The sequence below is a fragment of the Pararge aegeria genome, chromosome 2 (genome assembly GCF_905163445.1).
Source record: "Pararge aegeria chromosome 2, ilParAegt1.1, whole genome shotgun sequence".
In the NCBI taxonomy this organism is placed as follows: domain Eukaryota; kingdom Metazoa; phylum Arthropoda; class Insecta; order Lepidoptera; family Nymphalidae; genus Pararge; species Pararge aegeria.
In genome coordinates, this window is record NC_053181.1 from 19,180,300 (window position 1) to 19,199,580 (window position 19,281).

The 19,281-nt window shown below is 38.2% G+C and overlaps 1 protein-coding gene across 1 annotated transcript in view; it reads right to left on the minus strand.

Moving 5' to 3' along the window:
- Positions 1-1,014: 1,014 nt before the first annotated feature.
- LOC120628207 (neuroligin-like protein glit-1) overlaps positions 1,015-19,281 on the minus strand; it is a 29,438-nt gene continuing 11,171 nt past the window's right edge. Inside the window, exons 7-14 of the mRNA XM_039896464.1 lie at positions 17,787-17,957; positions 16,696-16,897; positions 8,175-8,362; positions 7,548-7,840; positions 6,548-6,743; positions 5,542-5,657; positions 2,539-2,692; positions 1,015-1,518 (exon numbers count right to left, since the gene is read on the minus strand). Coding sequence (XP_039752398.1) covers positions 1,339-1,518; positions 2,539-2,692; positions 5,542-5,657; positions 6,548-6,743; positions 7,548-7,840; positions 8,175-8,362; positions 16,696-16,897; positions 17,787-17,957 — 1,500 coding nt within the window. The 3' untranslated portion in view covers positions 1,015-1,338. The remainder of the gene's footprint in view (positions 1,519-2,538; positions 2,693-5,541; positions 5,658-6,547; positions 6,744-7,547; positions 7,841-8,174; positions 8,363-16,695; positions 16,898-17,786; positions 17,958-19,281) is intronic.

Genomic DNA, 19,281 nt, shown 5'->3' on the forward strand with positions numbered 1-19,281 from the left:
TATAAACTATGAACACAATCGTTCTTATATTAGTGTCATAGTTCAATTATCTGTGGCAAATACTCACAGATGACTTAACTGATGTGAAGGATATCGAAAGGGAGCGCAGGGCGATGGCGGAAAATAAAAAAAATCTTTATTTGAAACAGTTACAATGGCACTTCAAATATTAGTTAAAACTGTGCTGCATGTACCACTGCCCAGCCAATGGCGTGCATAGAGTATATGCACGCCACGGGCAGATTATATAAAATCAATAAAATCTCTAGTATGAGTTATAAAAACTTAAGTGTAGACTTTTATAACTCTGAGAATGCCTATCCTTAAGTTTTTTATAAACCGTACTGGAGATTCTTTTCATTTTATATTATCTCATCCTGTGCATACACTGTATGCACGCCACTGCGCCTACCTCCGAGTAAAAGTTAATAAAACAAATCTTCCACTAGATTTAGTGTATTTTGTGTGTGTGTGTGTGTGTGTGTGAGCTAAGAATGAATTTTGGTGTGTGAAGAAGGATATTCGGGGCTTATGAATGATACGGCAAATAATGTCGCTTCTGTTTGTAAGCGGGGAATGTGGGATCAAATTTTAATAAAGATAAACTCACACTTTTTAAGGCTTATTGCCAAACTTTTTACACGTGTAGCCAATAGGTGAAATATGTCATATAATAATGGCTTTAGTGTTGATGGGGTTGCCGCATTTTGTAGTGCATCTTTGATGTTTGCTGAAGCTCGAATCAATGATTTACATTGTATTATGAGAAAAAGAGCATCAGAGGTGAGCAGAATGCGCGGAAGTAGTATTCTAAAAACGCTATCAGAAAAGCAAGAAAATCCATTTATGCAGCACTGGGTGGGCAAGCATGTGTTTTCTCAGTGCTCTGTAAATGGAAGGTTTGCCAAATAGCATACTGACAAAGTTAATCTAAAGTTTTTTTTAAGTAATGCATTTTAAATTATTATATTAATTTTTTTTTAAAATGGTTGTTATGTCGGTAAATAAAGATAATTAATATTATTCCATTTTTAAAAGTCAAATTCATCACCAACCAGTCTGTTCAGCGTGGTGAGCGATAGGTTTACCCGATCCCAGATTTTAAACTGACCCGAAATTTATAAAATTCGAGATCACTGGAGGTACATAAAAGTTCTTATCCCTAAATGAAACTAATAAAACATATATAATTGAGTTATATAAAAAAAATCTTGAATTAGACGGTTTTATATACCTTTTAACCGCTAACCAATTTTACGGTTCCATAAATAACCTCTAACCGATTGTTTGCGGAATCTTTAGTTGGAATGTCAAATGTTCAGTTCTGGGGTCAGTTCATCACACTGTGGTTTGCGGTACCCCATGCACCATTTGTGTCCTGGATCTCGTGCGGGGCATGGGAGCGGGCACGCGAGGGTCTGGGGTCTTGGAGACCACGCTCTCTTTGAGCGATATGGCCGATTCCGTTGACGCTTCGGAAGGCGCGCGCGATGATTGGAGTGTCTGGGGCTGGCTTATCTGCAAATACAACAGTATTAGAGTTAACTATATGGTGACGTGTGGTGACGTGGCGGAACCAAATACAGTTGGATAGAAACAACCGTTCATTTGCGGAATTCCACGATATATTATGAAAATTAAGCTTAATTTGCTATACTCCGTATGTTGTTATTTATAATTTCTTCAATCGATATACTCCACACCAAACAGATCTTCGGCAATTTTTAAGCACGTTTCGCTCCGACACCGGAGCATCCTCAGGAGATGTTGAAATAAGGGAATTTGAAGAATTTTTGAAACCCAAAAATTTGCCAAATGTGTCTTTTATACTTTTCTTAGCACCATCTTATAAAATGACTAAGCCCCTCCCACCTTATTAGTACCCCTGAATTAAATTTAATAAATGTGAAGTTGATATATATCGAAACGTGCGTAGAAGGTACATTGCCGAAGATCTATTGGTGGTGGATCTCTGAGACTTATCTTTGAAACCGTAACGCCAATAGTTTTTGAGTAAATCGCTTTAGTTAGGTAGTTTTTACTGAAATAAATCAGATGGCGCCCTAACATCACATGCAGAATTAAAATCAAGTGACTCCTGTCACTTTATAAGTTACGCCTCGCGTAGCGTAGCGTCATTCGTAAACACTTGGAATGTTTTGAATTAGTTTGTATGGAAAAATAAATATGATTCTTTTGATTTAATATTTTTACAGGGTGATTCCTTATGAAATATACGTATGCACCTTTAACAGTTTTTCGTAATTCAGTTACACGTTGCATATGTGTTCGTCCGCTGAAAGAATTAAATCGTAAAGCAACACCATTTCAAAGTTACATCGTCCATTAAATAAAGACCTGACTGGAACGCGTCATAAGTTCATTTTACTTTTTCCCTTATGATATTTTATTACACAGTAAAATCAACCCGTATGACGTCACGGGAAACGGCAATCGTGATACGAACGATGGCATGGCGTGGCCCTCGAGTGAGTGCGCACGTATACTACGTATTAAATTTAATTTAAACCAACTCACGGTTCTAGTGAGAGTTTGCGGCGTATGTGGCCTCTTCACGGGCACGTCTCTATACTCATAGATATTGTCTCTGGACCGGGTCGCGTTGTCTATGCCGCTCTCTTCGAGCTCCGGCACTATGAATATGTCGCCGTTGTAGTAGCGCTCGTTATCTCTGTAACGATATTAACTAGTCATTCATACTAATTCTAAAGAGTAAGGATTCTGCGATAGCCTCGCCGGCATGCACCTCTAAGTTTTCAGAGTTGTGCGTTTTTAATTTATGCCATATGCCAATATAACTAGCTTTAAAGGTGAAGGTGGACCCGCACGCCTGAGAGTATTCCATAATGTCCCCAAAGGTATAGTCTACCAATTCGCACTTGGCCAACGCGCGTGAACTCAGGCCTTAACCCTTTATATTCTGTGAGGAGACCTGTACTCTGTACTGGGTCGGTAATAGATTAAAAATAATAATGAAGAAGAAAAGGCATACAGAGGTCCTAAAACGTCGTCTAGATAAATCAATTGCGCGGTAAGAGTGGGGTGGGTAAAAGACCCATACTGGGACCTACATAGGCTTTATATAATGTGAATGTAAGTTTGTATGGCAAACATTTACTTATAAAATCCAAAACCTTAATAATAAAATTACAAAACAACAGAAAATCTACATTAACTTAAACTAGCATGAAAATAAAAAGCCCTCTAAGCGTTAAAATTACTTATACTCCATTTTTTCTTAAATGTCTTGATATATTCATATTCTGTCAAATATTTCAAACTAAGTTTTAGTGCAAAGATAAAATATAATAAAAGCATATATTCATAAAGAATTTCTATTTTATTTGTTTTTATTTATTGCAACACTAAAATGTAATGAAGAGATTGTTTTCACTTCTCATGTTCTTAGTCTTAAGAACGGCCGGATAAAATAAAAGAAAATGTTTCTAAAAACGACAAAATAATTTGTAAAACAAAATAATGCACAGAATATATATAAAAAAAAAGAACTGCATAACTTTATGTACTTGTAGCACAATCTACTATTAAATAATAAGACAAGTTAGAAAAAATTGATTTTAAATAAGAACCTGCTTTACCATCTTTTTTTAAGTGTCAGAAGAACCCTAAGCGCTATATTTTCTCGCTCACAATCGAGGACTCGTTGTCGAGTTTGTTGTGTTGTTGTTGTTGTTGTTGTGTCCCAGGTTCGATTCCCGGCAGGGACGATTTCTGAATATTATATAATTTACAGTCAAAAAAAAAATTTTAATCTCCAAATTTCTGTCTATGTCACTTGACATACGGTAAAAAAGTCACAAAAAATACGTTTACGCTATCCGACATTGGTCAGAAGGTGGTGAAACAAGTCCTTAATTTTTATTCTAATGTAGCAGTGTGTAAGCAAATGTCTACGAAGTGTAATGAAGACTGGCATGCATTAGTAATACCCATATAATGCAAAGTTAGTATAAATTCACCTACGTGGTCGGTACCGTTTTCCACTTTGGAGGTATCGCCCTGTTTTGGAACAATCATAAGGTTAGTATAAAAGCAAAAAAATTGTCATTACCACAAAATATATTGATGAAAACCAGCGTTAGTAATTGAAATTAGTATAATAAATAATAAAGAAATATGCAGTACAAAACACGGGATATTATAAATTGCGCGGTGATAAAAGAAAGGTTATAACATTTTACTATTATCTACTGAAGGTATTTAATACAGCAAAGTTGTAATCAGCTTAATACGAGCGCCGAAAAAAAAACTAAATCCTAAATCGGCAATACATTATATTCTAATATAAATAAATAATATAATTTTAAAAGAGAAATGGTGGAAATATCTTATACTATTACCACACTACAGTGTACAACAGTTATTGTTTAAACTTCGCCATTAAAAAGTTGAAAAGAAAAATTTTCTTTTGTAGGCCCAGTATGAATGAAGTAAAATTTTACTTCGTATATTAGAAAACCGATCAAATGAAATCCCTCCTAATGCATTGGTGAGCTCACCGGTCTTATAAAGAGGAGGTAAGGCAATTTAGGAGTAAATATTGAATAACTGAATAGCTGGTAAGCTCTGGTCTTTGGCCGTGGTTAGTTATCAACCTTGTTACATCGTTCAAGTAAGATGCCATGTAGAAAAATAGGGGGTATGGATTTAATATGATTTCCATAACAGGTAAACCCGCTACCATCTCAGACCGCTGCATTACTTACACACAGGTGACTTAAGAGTGAACAATCTCACCAGTATTGTAGAGGAATAATAAAACTTATAACTAACTCCATCATATTGGTAAACATTTATATAATAAATCAACAGACGAAATATTATTGTATCGTATTGCATTTATTTCAGACTACAAGTAAGACTAAAGTTAAATAATTCACAATAAACTTAATATCTGTCGCTATAAATTTTAAAATATTTTTTCCCCCCTTTATAGACTATACTTGATTGTATGTATTTGGTATAATATATAGTCAAAGTCAAATATTTATTCATTCAAATAGGCACATAGACGGTTCCAAACGCGCCCTGGTCTAAGAAGAAGCCCACAACAAACATAGCCGGTTGTTATTTTTTTTTGTTATCACCATCTCACATGGTCATTTAAAGCTATTAAAGAAGCAATAATTAGCTAAGTATTATAGTTACATCTTTATTATTTTATTTATGTTAATATATCCATAATAGTTGTAAGTGTGTTTACAGGGTTAAATAAAACATACCAGAAAACTCTCGGCCTTGAAGTTCCGATCATAAAAACTAACAACTTAACTTAACTATAATCGAATACTATTTTTTTTCATACGTAAATAAAAATCATGTTATTTCTGCAAAGTGACATTACACTGTGATACCAAATACATGTGGTTCAACGTCCATCGCTGCGTCGTTAGTAATAAGGTCGCCTTTAGTTTGAAAATTTTGCTTTATACTTTTTATCCGGTTTTATGCAATTAAATAATTTAAATAAATAAACAAACAACTAGAAAAGTAAGTTACCTCTTAGCATTCCTCCACAACATACACAAGACTACCAGCAAAACGATAAGAAGGATGCAGGCGCTGGACACAGACCAAAAGGCAATCTGCAAAGGTTGCTGGGGCTCCCACCAGAACTATAACATATAACATATATAACATATAAGTTATCACTTCAGAGCCAGCCGGTTGCGCCAGCTAAGAATATTGATCCCATTGCTGAAAACTGGTTAATTTTAATTTTAAAACTATATTGCACACACAAATAAGTAGCTTTAGGTTTAAGTTGGCGTATTGTACAATAATTTTGTAAGCTTTAATAGTGCCTGTGATAGGCCTACATGGATAACGATTATTTGAATAATGATACAGTAAAAAAAACATAAATATTACAAATACAATACAAGAACAATAAATATTTGTGCGTGGTAAGGCGGTCTTATTGCTAAAGCGATCAACAACCTTTGGTCATTCTTCTAAGTAATATCGATTTTGCGTGTCGTAGGTTAAATGCAAGACGCAAAGGGAGGTTTACTCCCTTTTGCAAGATGGAAGACAAGGTATTCAGTAAATAACTTTTCATCTCGTGCGTGCAATACTTTTAACTGCAAATATTGTGAGACGGAAATTTTTCACTTAAAAATTGGCACTATTAGGAAGATAATTATGGCAAAATAAGCTTTAAGTTTTTTTTTTTTTAAATTTTGTTGTATAATTATCGCTTGGTACTTTATTCCTAAGTAATAATTATGGCAAAATAAGCTTTAAGTTTTTTTTTTTTTAAATTTTGTTGTATAATTATCGCTTGGTACTTTATTCCTAAGTAATTGTGATTAATGTTATCGTTTATGTATAACTAAGTTGTGGAAACGGCATTACCTTTATGTGTAATAGTACTGTTTATTTACCTTGAAAAGCTTAGAAATTATAAACAAAAAATTAATAATGAATAAAATTTGTATGTAGGTACGCATAAAAAGTGCGTATAGATTTAGAAAGTTTTGACTTTAACCTTGAAATACATTACCTCAGTGATAGGTCGGTATGTAGGCAGCAGTCTTCCGATGACAGTGGGCAGGTAGACCGTCCAGAAGGCCAGTTCGGTCTGCCGGTAGTTGAGCAGTATACTGGAGTTGAACGTCGTATTGAGGTTTAGATAGCGGAGTTGACCCGCCTGGGCCATCTCGAAGTGTAGGCCGAGGATACGCGAACGGGTGGGATTTCTAAAATAAGAAGTATAGTTTTTAGGGTTGCTTAGTCAACAACGGTGTCGGTCAGTCCTTCCGCGGTTTAGTTTAGAGACGTTTAAGACTTCTACATATTAATCAAGTCCACAGAGTGTTAATATAAATCTTAAAAAAAAAAATTTTTTACTCAACTGTAGCTACAATGCTGAGCTTTTTTTGACAGAGGTAAGAAGTATTTTAAACTAAGATTTTCGTGGTTAATCAACATTTCTTCAATATAGTTCAACGGGTACATACCACGATAATATTTTTTTTGGATTTGTCGATATTTCGACCCAGTTGCATGGATCGTGGTCACGATGGATAAATCCAAAAATATTATCGTGGTATGTACCCGTCGAACTATGTTTAAGAAAAGAGGTAAGAAAGTACTTGAATTGCGTTTATAATCCAAAGTTTTAAAAAGTCTTATAAGTATACAGACAGTCGTACGAAACGCATCTTTGACGTATAACAAAAGTTTATCAATAACTAATCATATACCCTGCCTCGCCTCGCACGCCTGCTTTCCTCAAGAATTAAGACTTACATACAAAGTATAAGAACCTTATTTTTTAAATTTTCATCCCCAAGGGGGTTAAAGGGGAGTGAGGGGGTTACCCTTGGGGGTGAAAATTTAAAAGTTATATAGCCTTTAAAATAGTTATAGGCAACATTTTTTTTTTAAATCCAACAAGGACTTTCAGATGTTGCGCGATAAAACAATCAAACAAAAAAAAACTAACTCAGGACAGGATCTCAAGTCAGAACTATGCTAGTTTCGTATAATTACTAACGTACCCAAATCTCGCGAAGTCAGCGTAAGACTTCATAAAGAAATGGCTCATATTCCGATCATTGGGGGTCCAGGCTTGTCGTTCTATTCGGTGTCGGCGCGGGAAGAACTCCTGGTCCATGAAAGGCGCCCCGGTGAGGAAGAAGTGCTCAGTGTCGTGCGCATACTGACGCCATTGCGGCCAGTTGAAGGCTTCCACGGTCGTGTTGAGGACGTACATGTACACTGGGACGTTTTGTTCCAGCAGGAGTTTCACTATTTTATCCGTAGGCGCTCGGTAGAGGAAGTCAGATAGAAACTGTAAGAGGATGTTAAGTTAATTGACTCAAACTATGTCATTAGTTATGCATAACACGTTTCAATATTATTGGCCCGACATATGAGCCCTGTGTTACTCTTTAATTTTCATGAGTTTTGATTAATATAATGTAACCATACTCGCACTTATTATAGTGGAAGCGTTATTACATAAAAATACAAAGAGAGCCAAGGAGCAACCGTTTCACCAATTTGCCAAAAATCGAAAGAGGTACCACCAATGTGTTGCCGGGTTTTGAGACATTTGATTCCATATAAAAATTTTGTAGAATTTGAATTTCACATAAGCCTTAGACACAATATAACATACTCACATTTATATACTGGTCTCGTATAGCGGTGACATTGTGCGGTTCCGGATGGTACGTATACATGTAGCGTATGGCTTCGTACACACCGCGAGGATTCAAAGTGTAGTTGTATCTAAGTACGAACTCCTGGACTTTCATATCAAACCAACGCTCGTCGATCATGAAGTCTGGCGCAAGGGTGTTGTTCATATCTGCAATGAAAAACAACCATAGTTTTTTGTTATTTAATGCCCAAATGTTATCATGCAATTAATAGAATCTACTTTATTAGGTATTCAAAAAAATGGCGACGATTTTGTACCGAGACCAAACAAAAACCAGACCAGCTCAATAGCAGGACTTTTAATCTGGAAAGTAATAATGAAATCCTTGCTTATGATAACCCATTTAATATAGTCCGAATCAAACTTTATGACTACTTCGTGCATTTCGATGCGCAGAATGAATATTCGGTATCAGCCAATAGAGCCGGTACAGTTGACTACCTGCGAAGCTACAATAGCATCTAACTAATTTTGCTCTTCTTAGACCAGGGCGCGTTTGGGACCCTCGTAGCTTTAGGTTTAAGTTGGCGAACGAAGTTATCACCATCCCCTTCCAATTATGTAAACATATATGTATGAACGCTTCATAAGTGCCTGTGATAGTCCTACATGAATAAAGAAAAACTTCGGCGACGACATAAAGTTTGAATTGGACGATGGTACCATTTTGAAAATTCGATTGTTTTGGTTTCCTCTTCTATATTGAAAACCATTTTTTTTCACATACCTACCCGAAGCATTATAGTTGATGAGATTAGATACGGTCGCCTATTGCCCTGCCGTCTTGGCCCGTGCCACATTTTGTCAAAATCGCCGCTGCGTTACCAAAGGACGCTGCGTGAGGAGTACATCCGCAGGAGAATTTGGCATTTTTATATCGAAGTGCCATGCCTTAGTGAAAGGTTCTGTTTGTTAACTTTGCCAGAAAATGATCCTACTTGGTAAAACGCGGGATAAAAAATAGCGTCTATTTTGCTTTCGCTTATTCCGTTAGCTTATCTTTATTATTTATTATAATACCATATGGTTGCGCCAAGTTATAATTAAGTCTTAAATAATAATTTAAAATTTCATTGGTGTTCCTATTCTCCCATATCCAACCTAAAACAGCACTGAACGATTCTCCGTGAAGAGACTGGCGCCCTCATACGCCTCAAAAACACTAGAACGCAGAGCTGTCACTTAAATTAACGGAAGCAAACGATTAAGACGTTTGCGGACGACTTGCTTTCCGATTGCGAAAAGTAACGGGCAATACGAGTTTACTGGCTGCCTGAAAATAAGCCATAAAATATCATAATATACCTTAGAAGTTTCAATGAGATCCTTTTAAGCATAATTCCTATATTTATGTGTGTGCCGAAATATAACATAAGTGGTGGTGTTCGAGAAGAGAGGACTTCGTGAGGAATATTTGGATCAACGGACGGCGTGCTCCTACCCATGAAAAATAAGGTCAAGTAAGTGCTGTCTTCCTTGTGCTCTGATTCCTTGTATCTTTCTTTTGTACACCAATTTACCGCAAAAAATACAGTCCACTCATTCGAAATAAAAATCTTAAATAACTTAATATAACTTGGCGCATACATATTTATTTGGTTCCGTCGAGCCGGATATTTACAGCATTTCCTTCATATTAACGTATTGAAGCATTAGTTTCCTTGTTAGAATACTTCTATAGGCTCTAATAATTGAAATAATATAATTTTAAATAAAATAGGTCATTGCGTCATCTATTTTCTTTGTCGTAATACTGGCATAAGCGGCATTATAGCATTGAGCTAGCTATTTCCCCAGTTAGACATACTAATTATCTACACATATTTATGTATATTTCGATAAATATTAGTGTATTTAAATTGAATTAACAATTAAAACAAATCTTAAAACTTGCAATTATTAATTATTGTAGTACCTTCGGTTGTGAAACATTTACTCAAGAGTCGTAAGACCTAGCATATAAGGTCGAGATTTGTCTATACGAACCTCTGGTCGATCGAACATTCGATATAACCCGACCACGCGTAATATCGAACGAAGCGCGCTTGCGCATATTATCCGCACTCCGCGCGACCTACTTAATTTACCAGTATATGATTGGCTATTAACCTATCATACTCACATAAAAATATAGGTATTTCGTGATCGTTAGATAATTGTCTCACTTACACTTTAGTAAAATGCCTCCTAAAGTAGATTCTAAAACTAGCGAAAGTGATAAGGAGATTCAGGATACTAAACTGTCTATCTTAATTGCTAAACGTGAAGCTATATTCGGTATCATGCAAAATGTCTTTGACTTATCTCGTGAACCCGATGTTCATACGAACGTTGAAAAAAGAGAACATTTTCTAGACGAATCTTCACAAATTGATTCATTGCGTTTAAAGTACGAGTCTATTGTAGACGATTATAATACACGTTTATTAAACTTAAATTCAGATGCAAAACCTGATTACAAAAGTCTGTATGCTTTTGAGACTTTGTATAATAGGGTCAAACGAACTCATACAAAATGCTCAACTTTAAATACGACACCAGAAATACATAATGCGACCTCCGCGCTGCTAAAAGCCAAGCCGAAGCTAGCTCCCATATCGATATTAGAATTCGATGGTGACATTAAATCTTTTCAGATGTTTTATACGACCTTTAAGTCAATAGTAGATAATAATCCATCACTCACAGATGCAGAAAAGCTATTTTATCTGTTACCGAAGCTGACAGGGAAGGCAAAAAGCGCAATCGCTGGAATTTCTCCGTGTGCTGAGAATTATCAGCTCATTTTACAAACACTCGTCAATAGGTTCGATGATAAACGTATGTTGACTTCCGCGTACCTACATGAATTATTTCGCTATAAGGGTTTTCAGACTCCCTCTGCGACTAACTTTGAAGATTTCATAGACCGGTTCGCTGGCGCAGTAAGCGCTTTAAAAAACCTAAAGTTAGATAACCTAGCTGATCTTATCATACTACATATAGCTACACAAAGGGTCGATACTGAGAGTGTACGCGCGTTTGAAATTAAATGCGGTAAGAATATACCTACTTTCGACGACTTTGTGGAATTTATCACAACACGCGCGAAGGTGTTTGAGCGTACGAATACGAATGTCACAAACCCTTCTAATACACGTCATAATAAAAATATAAAACATTTGAATAACGGGACTTCTGGCAATGCGCCGAAGTATCAGGCCTATATAAGCACGGTTGATAAGCCTACGTCCAAGTGTCTATGTAGAAATATAACACATGCGCATTTATATAAATGTGTTGACTTTAATAAATTATTAACTCCTCAAGAACGTTTTAAGTGCGTCAAGGAGAAGAATGCCTGTGTGAACTGCCTGTCTATAAAACATAAAGTCGGGCAATGTGAAGTCTCCCCGCACTGTTCGTGTGGTCAGAAACATAACAAAAGGCTGCACTTTGACCAACGCGAGGAACATTCCCGCGCGCCTCAGTTGAATACCGTCATGCCGCCACCGAACGGACCTACCGTTACCGCGTCATCGCCCGTAGCGGATGATCGCGCCGACGTAGCACTGTGCGCTACGCGCGTAAGCCCGTCTACAAGCGCTACGCAGGTGTATAATAGCAATTTGATGAATCGTGTGGAAGGCAAGCGAACTACTGTCTTATTGGCTACCGCACAAGTTGCTGTTTACGACTGTAATGGTGAACGGCAAGTTATACGTATATTGTTGGATTCTGCTTCGCAGGCCGATTTCCTCTCAAAAGAATGTTGTGATCGCTTGGGTTTGCAAACTAAATTCACAGAACGTACTATCGTGAAGGGGTTCGGTGGAATTGAGAAGGTTGTACAATCCAGCTCGGTTGACTTGACGTTTTATTCGCGTTTTGATGATAACGTTAGTTTTAATATCTCGCCACTTGTTGTTGATAAAGTGACAGACAAATTACCTACGGCTGTGATAGATACGGCAGTCCTATCACACCTTAAAGGTATTCCGCTTGCCGATGCGAGTTACGGCGTACCTGATAAAATTGATGCTTTAATAGGAGCTTCCCTATTTCCACATTTGCTTCTCCCCGACGACGTCCATACGTCACGTCGCGACCCGTCGGTGCCCGTTGCATTGCGCACGGTGTTAGGTCTGGTGTTCATGGGCAATGCGCCTACGATACCTACTATAAATACTCATACGGCCTTGACATGTTGTTTCGTTCAAGAGCCTCCTGCTATTGACTCTTTAGTCAAGCGTTTCTGGGAACTTGAAGAACTTCCTTCCGCTTCCATTCAGAATCCTGATGATAATGAATGCGAAGACTTCTACACTTCGACTACTGTCCGAGATCCCGATACGGGCAGATACGTTGTCGGGCTGCCATTTAAAGAGGATCTATATTCCCTAGGGAATTCTTTGGACATAGCTAAGAAACGTTTCATCTGCCTCGAAAGAAAGCTTGAAGCTTCGAATAAATTGAGGTCGGCATATGATGACGTCATAAAAGGTTATCTCGCGAAAGATTATATTTCTCCCGCGCCTTCATATGATTCTAAAGATCCCGTTCCGATTTACGTGATGCCACACACGGGGATTTTACGTGAAGACAAACTCTCGACGAGACTGAGATTAGTCGTCGATGCTTCTTGTCGTTCTAGTTCTGAAAAGGCACTGAACCATCTGCTACATTCCGGTCAAAATTTACAGGGAGATCTTTTTAAAATAATTTTGAATTTTCGTCTGCATGCAGTGGCAATGACAGCCGACTGCCGAGAACAGTTTCTACAAATCGTTATGCGCGAAGCTGATCGTCGCTATCAATGCTTCTTATACCGCTTTAATCCACAAGACCCTCTTGTGCTATACCAGTTCAATCGAGTCTGTTTCGGTCTCACTTCCAGTCCCTTCCATGCACTGCGCACGGTAAGACAGCTGGTGAATGACGACGGCGCAAAATATCCACGAGCGAATAGCATTGTGCTACCCGCGCTTTATATGGATGACGTAGCTTTCTCGCTTCCCAGCGAACTAGAGGCAGTCACTGTGTCGCTGCAGATGATCGATCTTTTTAAGGGTGCACAGTGGGAATTAGTTAAGTGGAACAGCAATTCTCGCGAGGTCTTAGATAACCTTCCTGCGTCCCACAAACTTCCGACTGAAGTGGAGTTTGACAAAACCATGCACCATAAAATACTTGGTCTGCATTGGTATACTGGAAATGACGCTTTCTATTTTAAAATTTCTGTGCCCGACGATGTGACATGCACTAAGCGCTCCATCTTGTCGACTGTTGCCCGTCTGTGGGACATAATGGGCTTCGTTGCTCCCACAGTCGTGTATGCCAAAATATTAATTAAAATGCTTTGGCAATTAAACCTTGATTGGGACACTGTAGCTCCACCACACATCATTAAGATGTGGAGACAGTTTTGCGATGAGTTGCCAGCTCTAAATAAGCTACACATACCGCGTCATGTGGGCGTGACAACAGACTGCGAGGTCACTCTCCTGGGACTATCAGATGCTAGTCTCGCAGCCTATGGTGCTGTCGTTTATTTACACGTTAGCTCCCCTACTGGTAACACTGTGCGTCTTGCTTGTGCGAAAAGTAAAGTTTCGCCGACGAAACCTCATTCAATTGCTCGTCTCGAACTATTAGGTGGCGTCCTACTGTCGAAATTGCTTCGTACAGTACATGACACTTACTCTGAGCGTATCCCAATCAAGGCTACATATGCATTTCTCGATTCCAAAGTCGCCCTATATTGGATAAAAAGTTCACCGCATAGATGGCAGACTTTTGTCGCGAATCGCGTTGTACAGATAACTGAGAATATCTCACCAGACAACTTTTATCATTGCCCTGGCACTGAGAACTCTGCTGATATTCTATCGAGAGGTGTAACTCCTGAGAAGCTTCTCTCACACCCTCTGTGGCTGCATGGTCCACCATGGGCATCAATGCATCCGTCTCAGTGGCCACTCAAAACTCTAGAGGGAGAGTCTATTGAAGACGTACCCGAGAAGAAGGTTCTTATACACACTGTGCGTAAACCTATGCTCCCGAACGACTTACACGAGCTTGCTCTCCGTTTTTCTTCGTGGAGCAAACTTCTACGTATAATTGTATACATTTGTAGATTTGCTAAATTACTGCCTCGTCGCGGCACTAGTGCAGTTACCGCTGACGACTTAAATTTCGCAGAGAATAGAATGCTTCGCGCTCTGCAAAATCAGCATTTTGCTGAAGAATATTCTCTTATTAAAAATAATAAAACATGTTCACCGGCATTTAATCGCCTAAGACCATTTATTGATGATGGACTTATCCGCGTTGGCGGTCGTCTCGCCAACTCTGGACTTAGCTTTGAAAAAATACATCCGGTTATATTGCCTCGCAATGGCCACGTGGTAAATATAATCATTGATTATTACCACATTAAACATTTACATGCTGGACCCGAACTCCTAATGGCCCTGCTTCGTCAGAGGTACTGGATTCTGTCGGCACGCCGTATTGTCAGGCAAAGAGTACATATGTGCAATACTTGCTTTAGATTTAAACCGCGTCCAACCATTCCGCTGATGGCGGATCTTCCTGATATACGTACACGTCCAGCGTTGAAAGCCTTTAGTTTCACCGGCTGCGATTATGCAGGCCCTATACCATACGTTCCTGTACGTCGCCGTGGCGTACACAGTGAGAAAGCTTATATTGTGCTGTTCACGTGTCTCACTACGAGATCTACGCACATTGAGGTTGCTACCTCACTCAGCACCCCCAGTTTCCTCGCCGGGTTTAAAAGATTCCTATCACGTCGTGGTCCTGTTCAGGTGCTGCATAGCGACAATGCTAAAAACTTCCAGGGTGCTGCTTCTTACCTTCGGGACCTCTATAAATTTCTAAGAGAAGAATATTACCCGAAGCTAGAGCAGGAATGCGCTGAAAATCGCATAACTTGGAAATTCATCTGTCCCAATTCCCCACACTTTGGAGGTTCATGGGAAAGTATGATCAAGGTGACTAAGACGATCCTGTTCAAGGTCATAGGGCAACAGCTCCTTTCTTATGAGGAACTTTGCACTGTGCTCATTCAGGTCGAATGTCTTCTCAATTCGCGTCCGCTAACAATACTAAGCTCTGACCCTGCCGAACCTTCGGCTCTTACTCCAAGTCACTTCCTACATACTGCGCCTCTATTCTCCTTGCCTGCGCCTGATGTCAATCCAGACAAAATTAACTTGGTTGACAGGTACTCGTTAATAGATAAAATGGTCCAATCGTTTTGGAATCGTTGGAGGATGGAATATTTGCACGGATTGCAAGTTCGTTTGAAATGGAATACGCCTTCCGTACCTATTACGCCGGGAACTGTCGTCGTAGTTATAAATGACAACGTACCGCCTCTGGCTTGGCCTCTAGCAGTAGTAGAGAAAGTGCATCCCTCGAAAGACGGCGTCATACGCGTAGCGACCGTTAAAATTTCCGGGAGAACTTACGTCCGTCCGGTCGTTCGCTTATGCCCTCTTCCGACGCAATAAGCGTAACAATTATAGTTTCATAATTTAGTACTAAGTAGCTCATACGTTAAGACTTTATTCTCTTTTATAATAATTCTACAAATAATTAATATTTTTTAATATACTTTCGTAAATATACACATACTTATATGAAATACGCCCATGCGCAATACGCGTTCTTAAAAGAGGCAATTCTACCTCATACCTTATGAGAGCTTTTCTTAAAGGTGACCCTTTAAGGGCGGGTGGATGGTTGCGCCAAGTTATAATTAAGTCTTAAATAATAATTTAAAATTTCATTGGTGTTCCTATTCTCCCATATCCAACCTAAAACAGCACTGAACGATTCTCCGTGAAGAGACTGGCGCCCTCATACGCCTCAAAAACACTAGAACGCAGAGCTGTCACTTAAATTAACGGAAGCAAACGATTAAGACGTTTGCGGACGACTTGCTTTCCGATTGCGAAAAGTAACGGGCAATACGAGTTTACTGGCTGCCTGAAAATAAGCCATAAAATATCATAATATACCTTAGAAGTTTCAATGAGATCCTTTTAAGCATAATTCCTATATTTATGTGTGTGCCGAAATATAACATAAGTGGTGGTGTTCGAGAAGAGAGGACTTCGTGAGGAATATTTGGATCAACGGACGGCGTGCTCCTACCCATGAAAAATAAGGTCAAGTAAGTGCTGTCTTCCTTGTGCTCTGATTCCTTGTATCTTTCTTTTGTACACCAATTTACCGCAAAAAATACAGTCCACTCATTCGAAATAAAAATCTTAAATAACTTAATATAACTTGGCGCATACACCATAAGAATAAAATAGGAAAACAATTTATTCAACAAACAAGTACTCGCATGAAATACAAAATTTACAAATAAAAAATGAAAAGCAATTTACATGCCAAATTCTCCTGCCGGTGTACCGACACTATGAAATTATCAGACTTTACTCTACTTCTGGTATGATCATACTTACATAAAACATAAGCTGCCTCCTGCGTTGTGACCCCGGTCATGTATCTAAGGGCAGGGTTGAACTGCCTCCGAGCTATCAGCTCTTCAGGCATGGTAGACAGGAAATGCCAGTCCCTTTCCCGCCAACCCTCATACCATTCGTCCCCGGGGAACGTAAAGTTGTTCTCTAGTACCGGACCCCATGGTATGAAGCCTACGTTTGGCTTAAATAAAAAAAAACACACCTTTATTATACCGCTGTCAGTGGCGTTCATACAGAAAATTTACTACCCGCGCAGATGATATAAAATAGAGAAATTCGCACAAGTAATAAAAACTTAGGATATGGCTTTTTATAACTCGTTTTGTGGATTTTATCCATTTAATATCATCTGCCCACTTGGGGGAGAAACACTTTTATACTGCTAGTGATTTTTAACAACAAAATGACATTTGTTATATTTGATACTCTTTGCATGATGATTTTACACGCAATGACCATTTTTTTTTAAATATGTAACAGTTTCAAAACATGTATTTTGCAAATAAAGATATTCTATTCTATTTTAAGCACAGCCACCCCATTGTTGGGGTAGTTTTATTTTTCTTAATTCCTTGTTAAAATTTATTATTTATTATGGTTTTATTAGTTTCATAAAGAGTATGTTTTATGTTTTGCGCCTATCTGCCTAACGAATAAATACCTAAAACCTACTTATGTATTTTAAGTAGCTTGGATAGGGGCCGGCGCAGCGACAAATTTCTTAGTCCACCACGATAGTCAAGTGTGGATTTCTTGAGACTTTACACGTCAGACTCAGGACCAATTTGTCCGACTAAATAAAATAGTATTACACTTCTGAAGGACCAATGTATAAAAAACAGACATTTCTTTTTGATAGTTTTAAACCACAGAGTAATATGAGTGTCTTTCGCCTAATGCTTGATTTATTGATGGTCTGTCAAATGTATGTCATAAAACGTAAACTATGTCAACATTATTGTTATTTTTGATGCCCCGTTGGCGAGTTTATTGGTAAAATTGGTTTTTCAAACATTTTTTCCTTCACTGTTATGGCAAGTGATATTCTAAATTCTCAAAGTCCACCTTACCTCAAACTCAGCATTCCCGAGTTCGTAGAAACTCCTCCCTTGTCGCAAACAATTGACTAGTTTCCACGACGAATCTATCGGACAACCTAGAAGCCTGCCAAATACTAGAGACGTGTTTTGTACTCTGTATTTATCTTCTATAATCGCCCAATCGGCCAATGCTGAGCCACTCTGAAAATAAAGTATTGAATGAAACGAGGAAAAAGTATGTAATTTAAAAAAAAACACAAGGCCTGCCAAGCACTCTTCGAATGTTCACTTACACATCTGAAAATAGCGCGAATATGTCATATTTTATTTAAAATAATAATAAATAAATATACCACGACAATACAAATTTCGCCATTTAGCCCCAAAGTAAGCGTAGCTTGTGTTATGGGTACCAAGGCGACTGATGAAGATTTTTATGAATAATTTACAGATTATGAATACTTATAATAATATATATACAGATAAACACCCAGACATTGAAAAACATTCATGTTCATTACTCAAACATTGTCTACTTGTGGGAATCGCTGCCCATTGCGCCAATCGCCCGTGATTTAAAGTAATGCCAGTGTCACTCGAAATGATGTTCTACATTGGCTCGGTCCGTCACTTATTGTGGCTAAAATAAACCACGTGCATATCAAGTACATAATAGAAGAAGAAAACAGAGAATGCAAAGAACAAGAAAGAACGAAAGAAGAAAGAAAACACTATCATTTGTTCTGCAACATAAAACACAAGTAATACAAATAGAAAAATAGATGGAACTAAAAAAAATAAGAAATTATAAAGACGGCCGAATGGCGCAGTAGGCATGCGACTCTGCTTTGTGTGTCCAAGGCTGTCGGTTCGATTCCCACAACTAGAAAATGTTTGTGTGTTGAACATGAATATTTTGCATTGTCTGGGTGTTTTTTTTTTTATATAATTAAAAGTACATAAAAATATTCATCAGTCATCTTAGTTCCCGTAAAACAAGCTACGCTTATTTTGTGGCTAGATGGCTATGTGTGTATTGTCGTTGTTTACAACTTAAAATTGCACCCATATGCCGCAGAAGCAAAATGGTCGCGACTCAGAATAGCCCTGCAAATTAATAAATAAAAACCTGACCGCTGATATTCTGCGGAAACCAAAACGCGCACATTGTGGGAAACTGTAGGGAAATGTTAACTGATTCACAACGATAAACCGATTTGGCTAAAATTTGGCAAAGATACCTAAGATACAATATAGTCTGGCATAGCTCATCGGCTTCTTTTGATCACGGAAAAGCAAACAGCTTCTACAGGAAAGCCTCGCTATTTTTTTCCCATCTGTGTTTCAAAATCCGCGCAACGGAGTTTTAGATTGACGTGGTTTTTTGGATAGGCATAACTGACGTGTTTTTTTTAAGTCGACTTACTCGCGGACGAAGTCGCGCGGGTCCGCTAGTAAATATCTGCTAGTAATATATAAAGCTGAAGATTTTCTTTGTTTGTTTACTTGAACGCGATGATCTCAG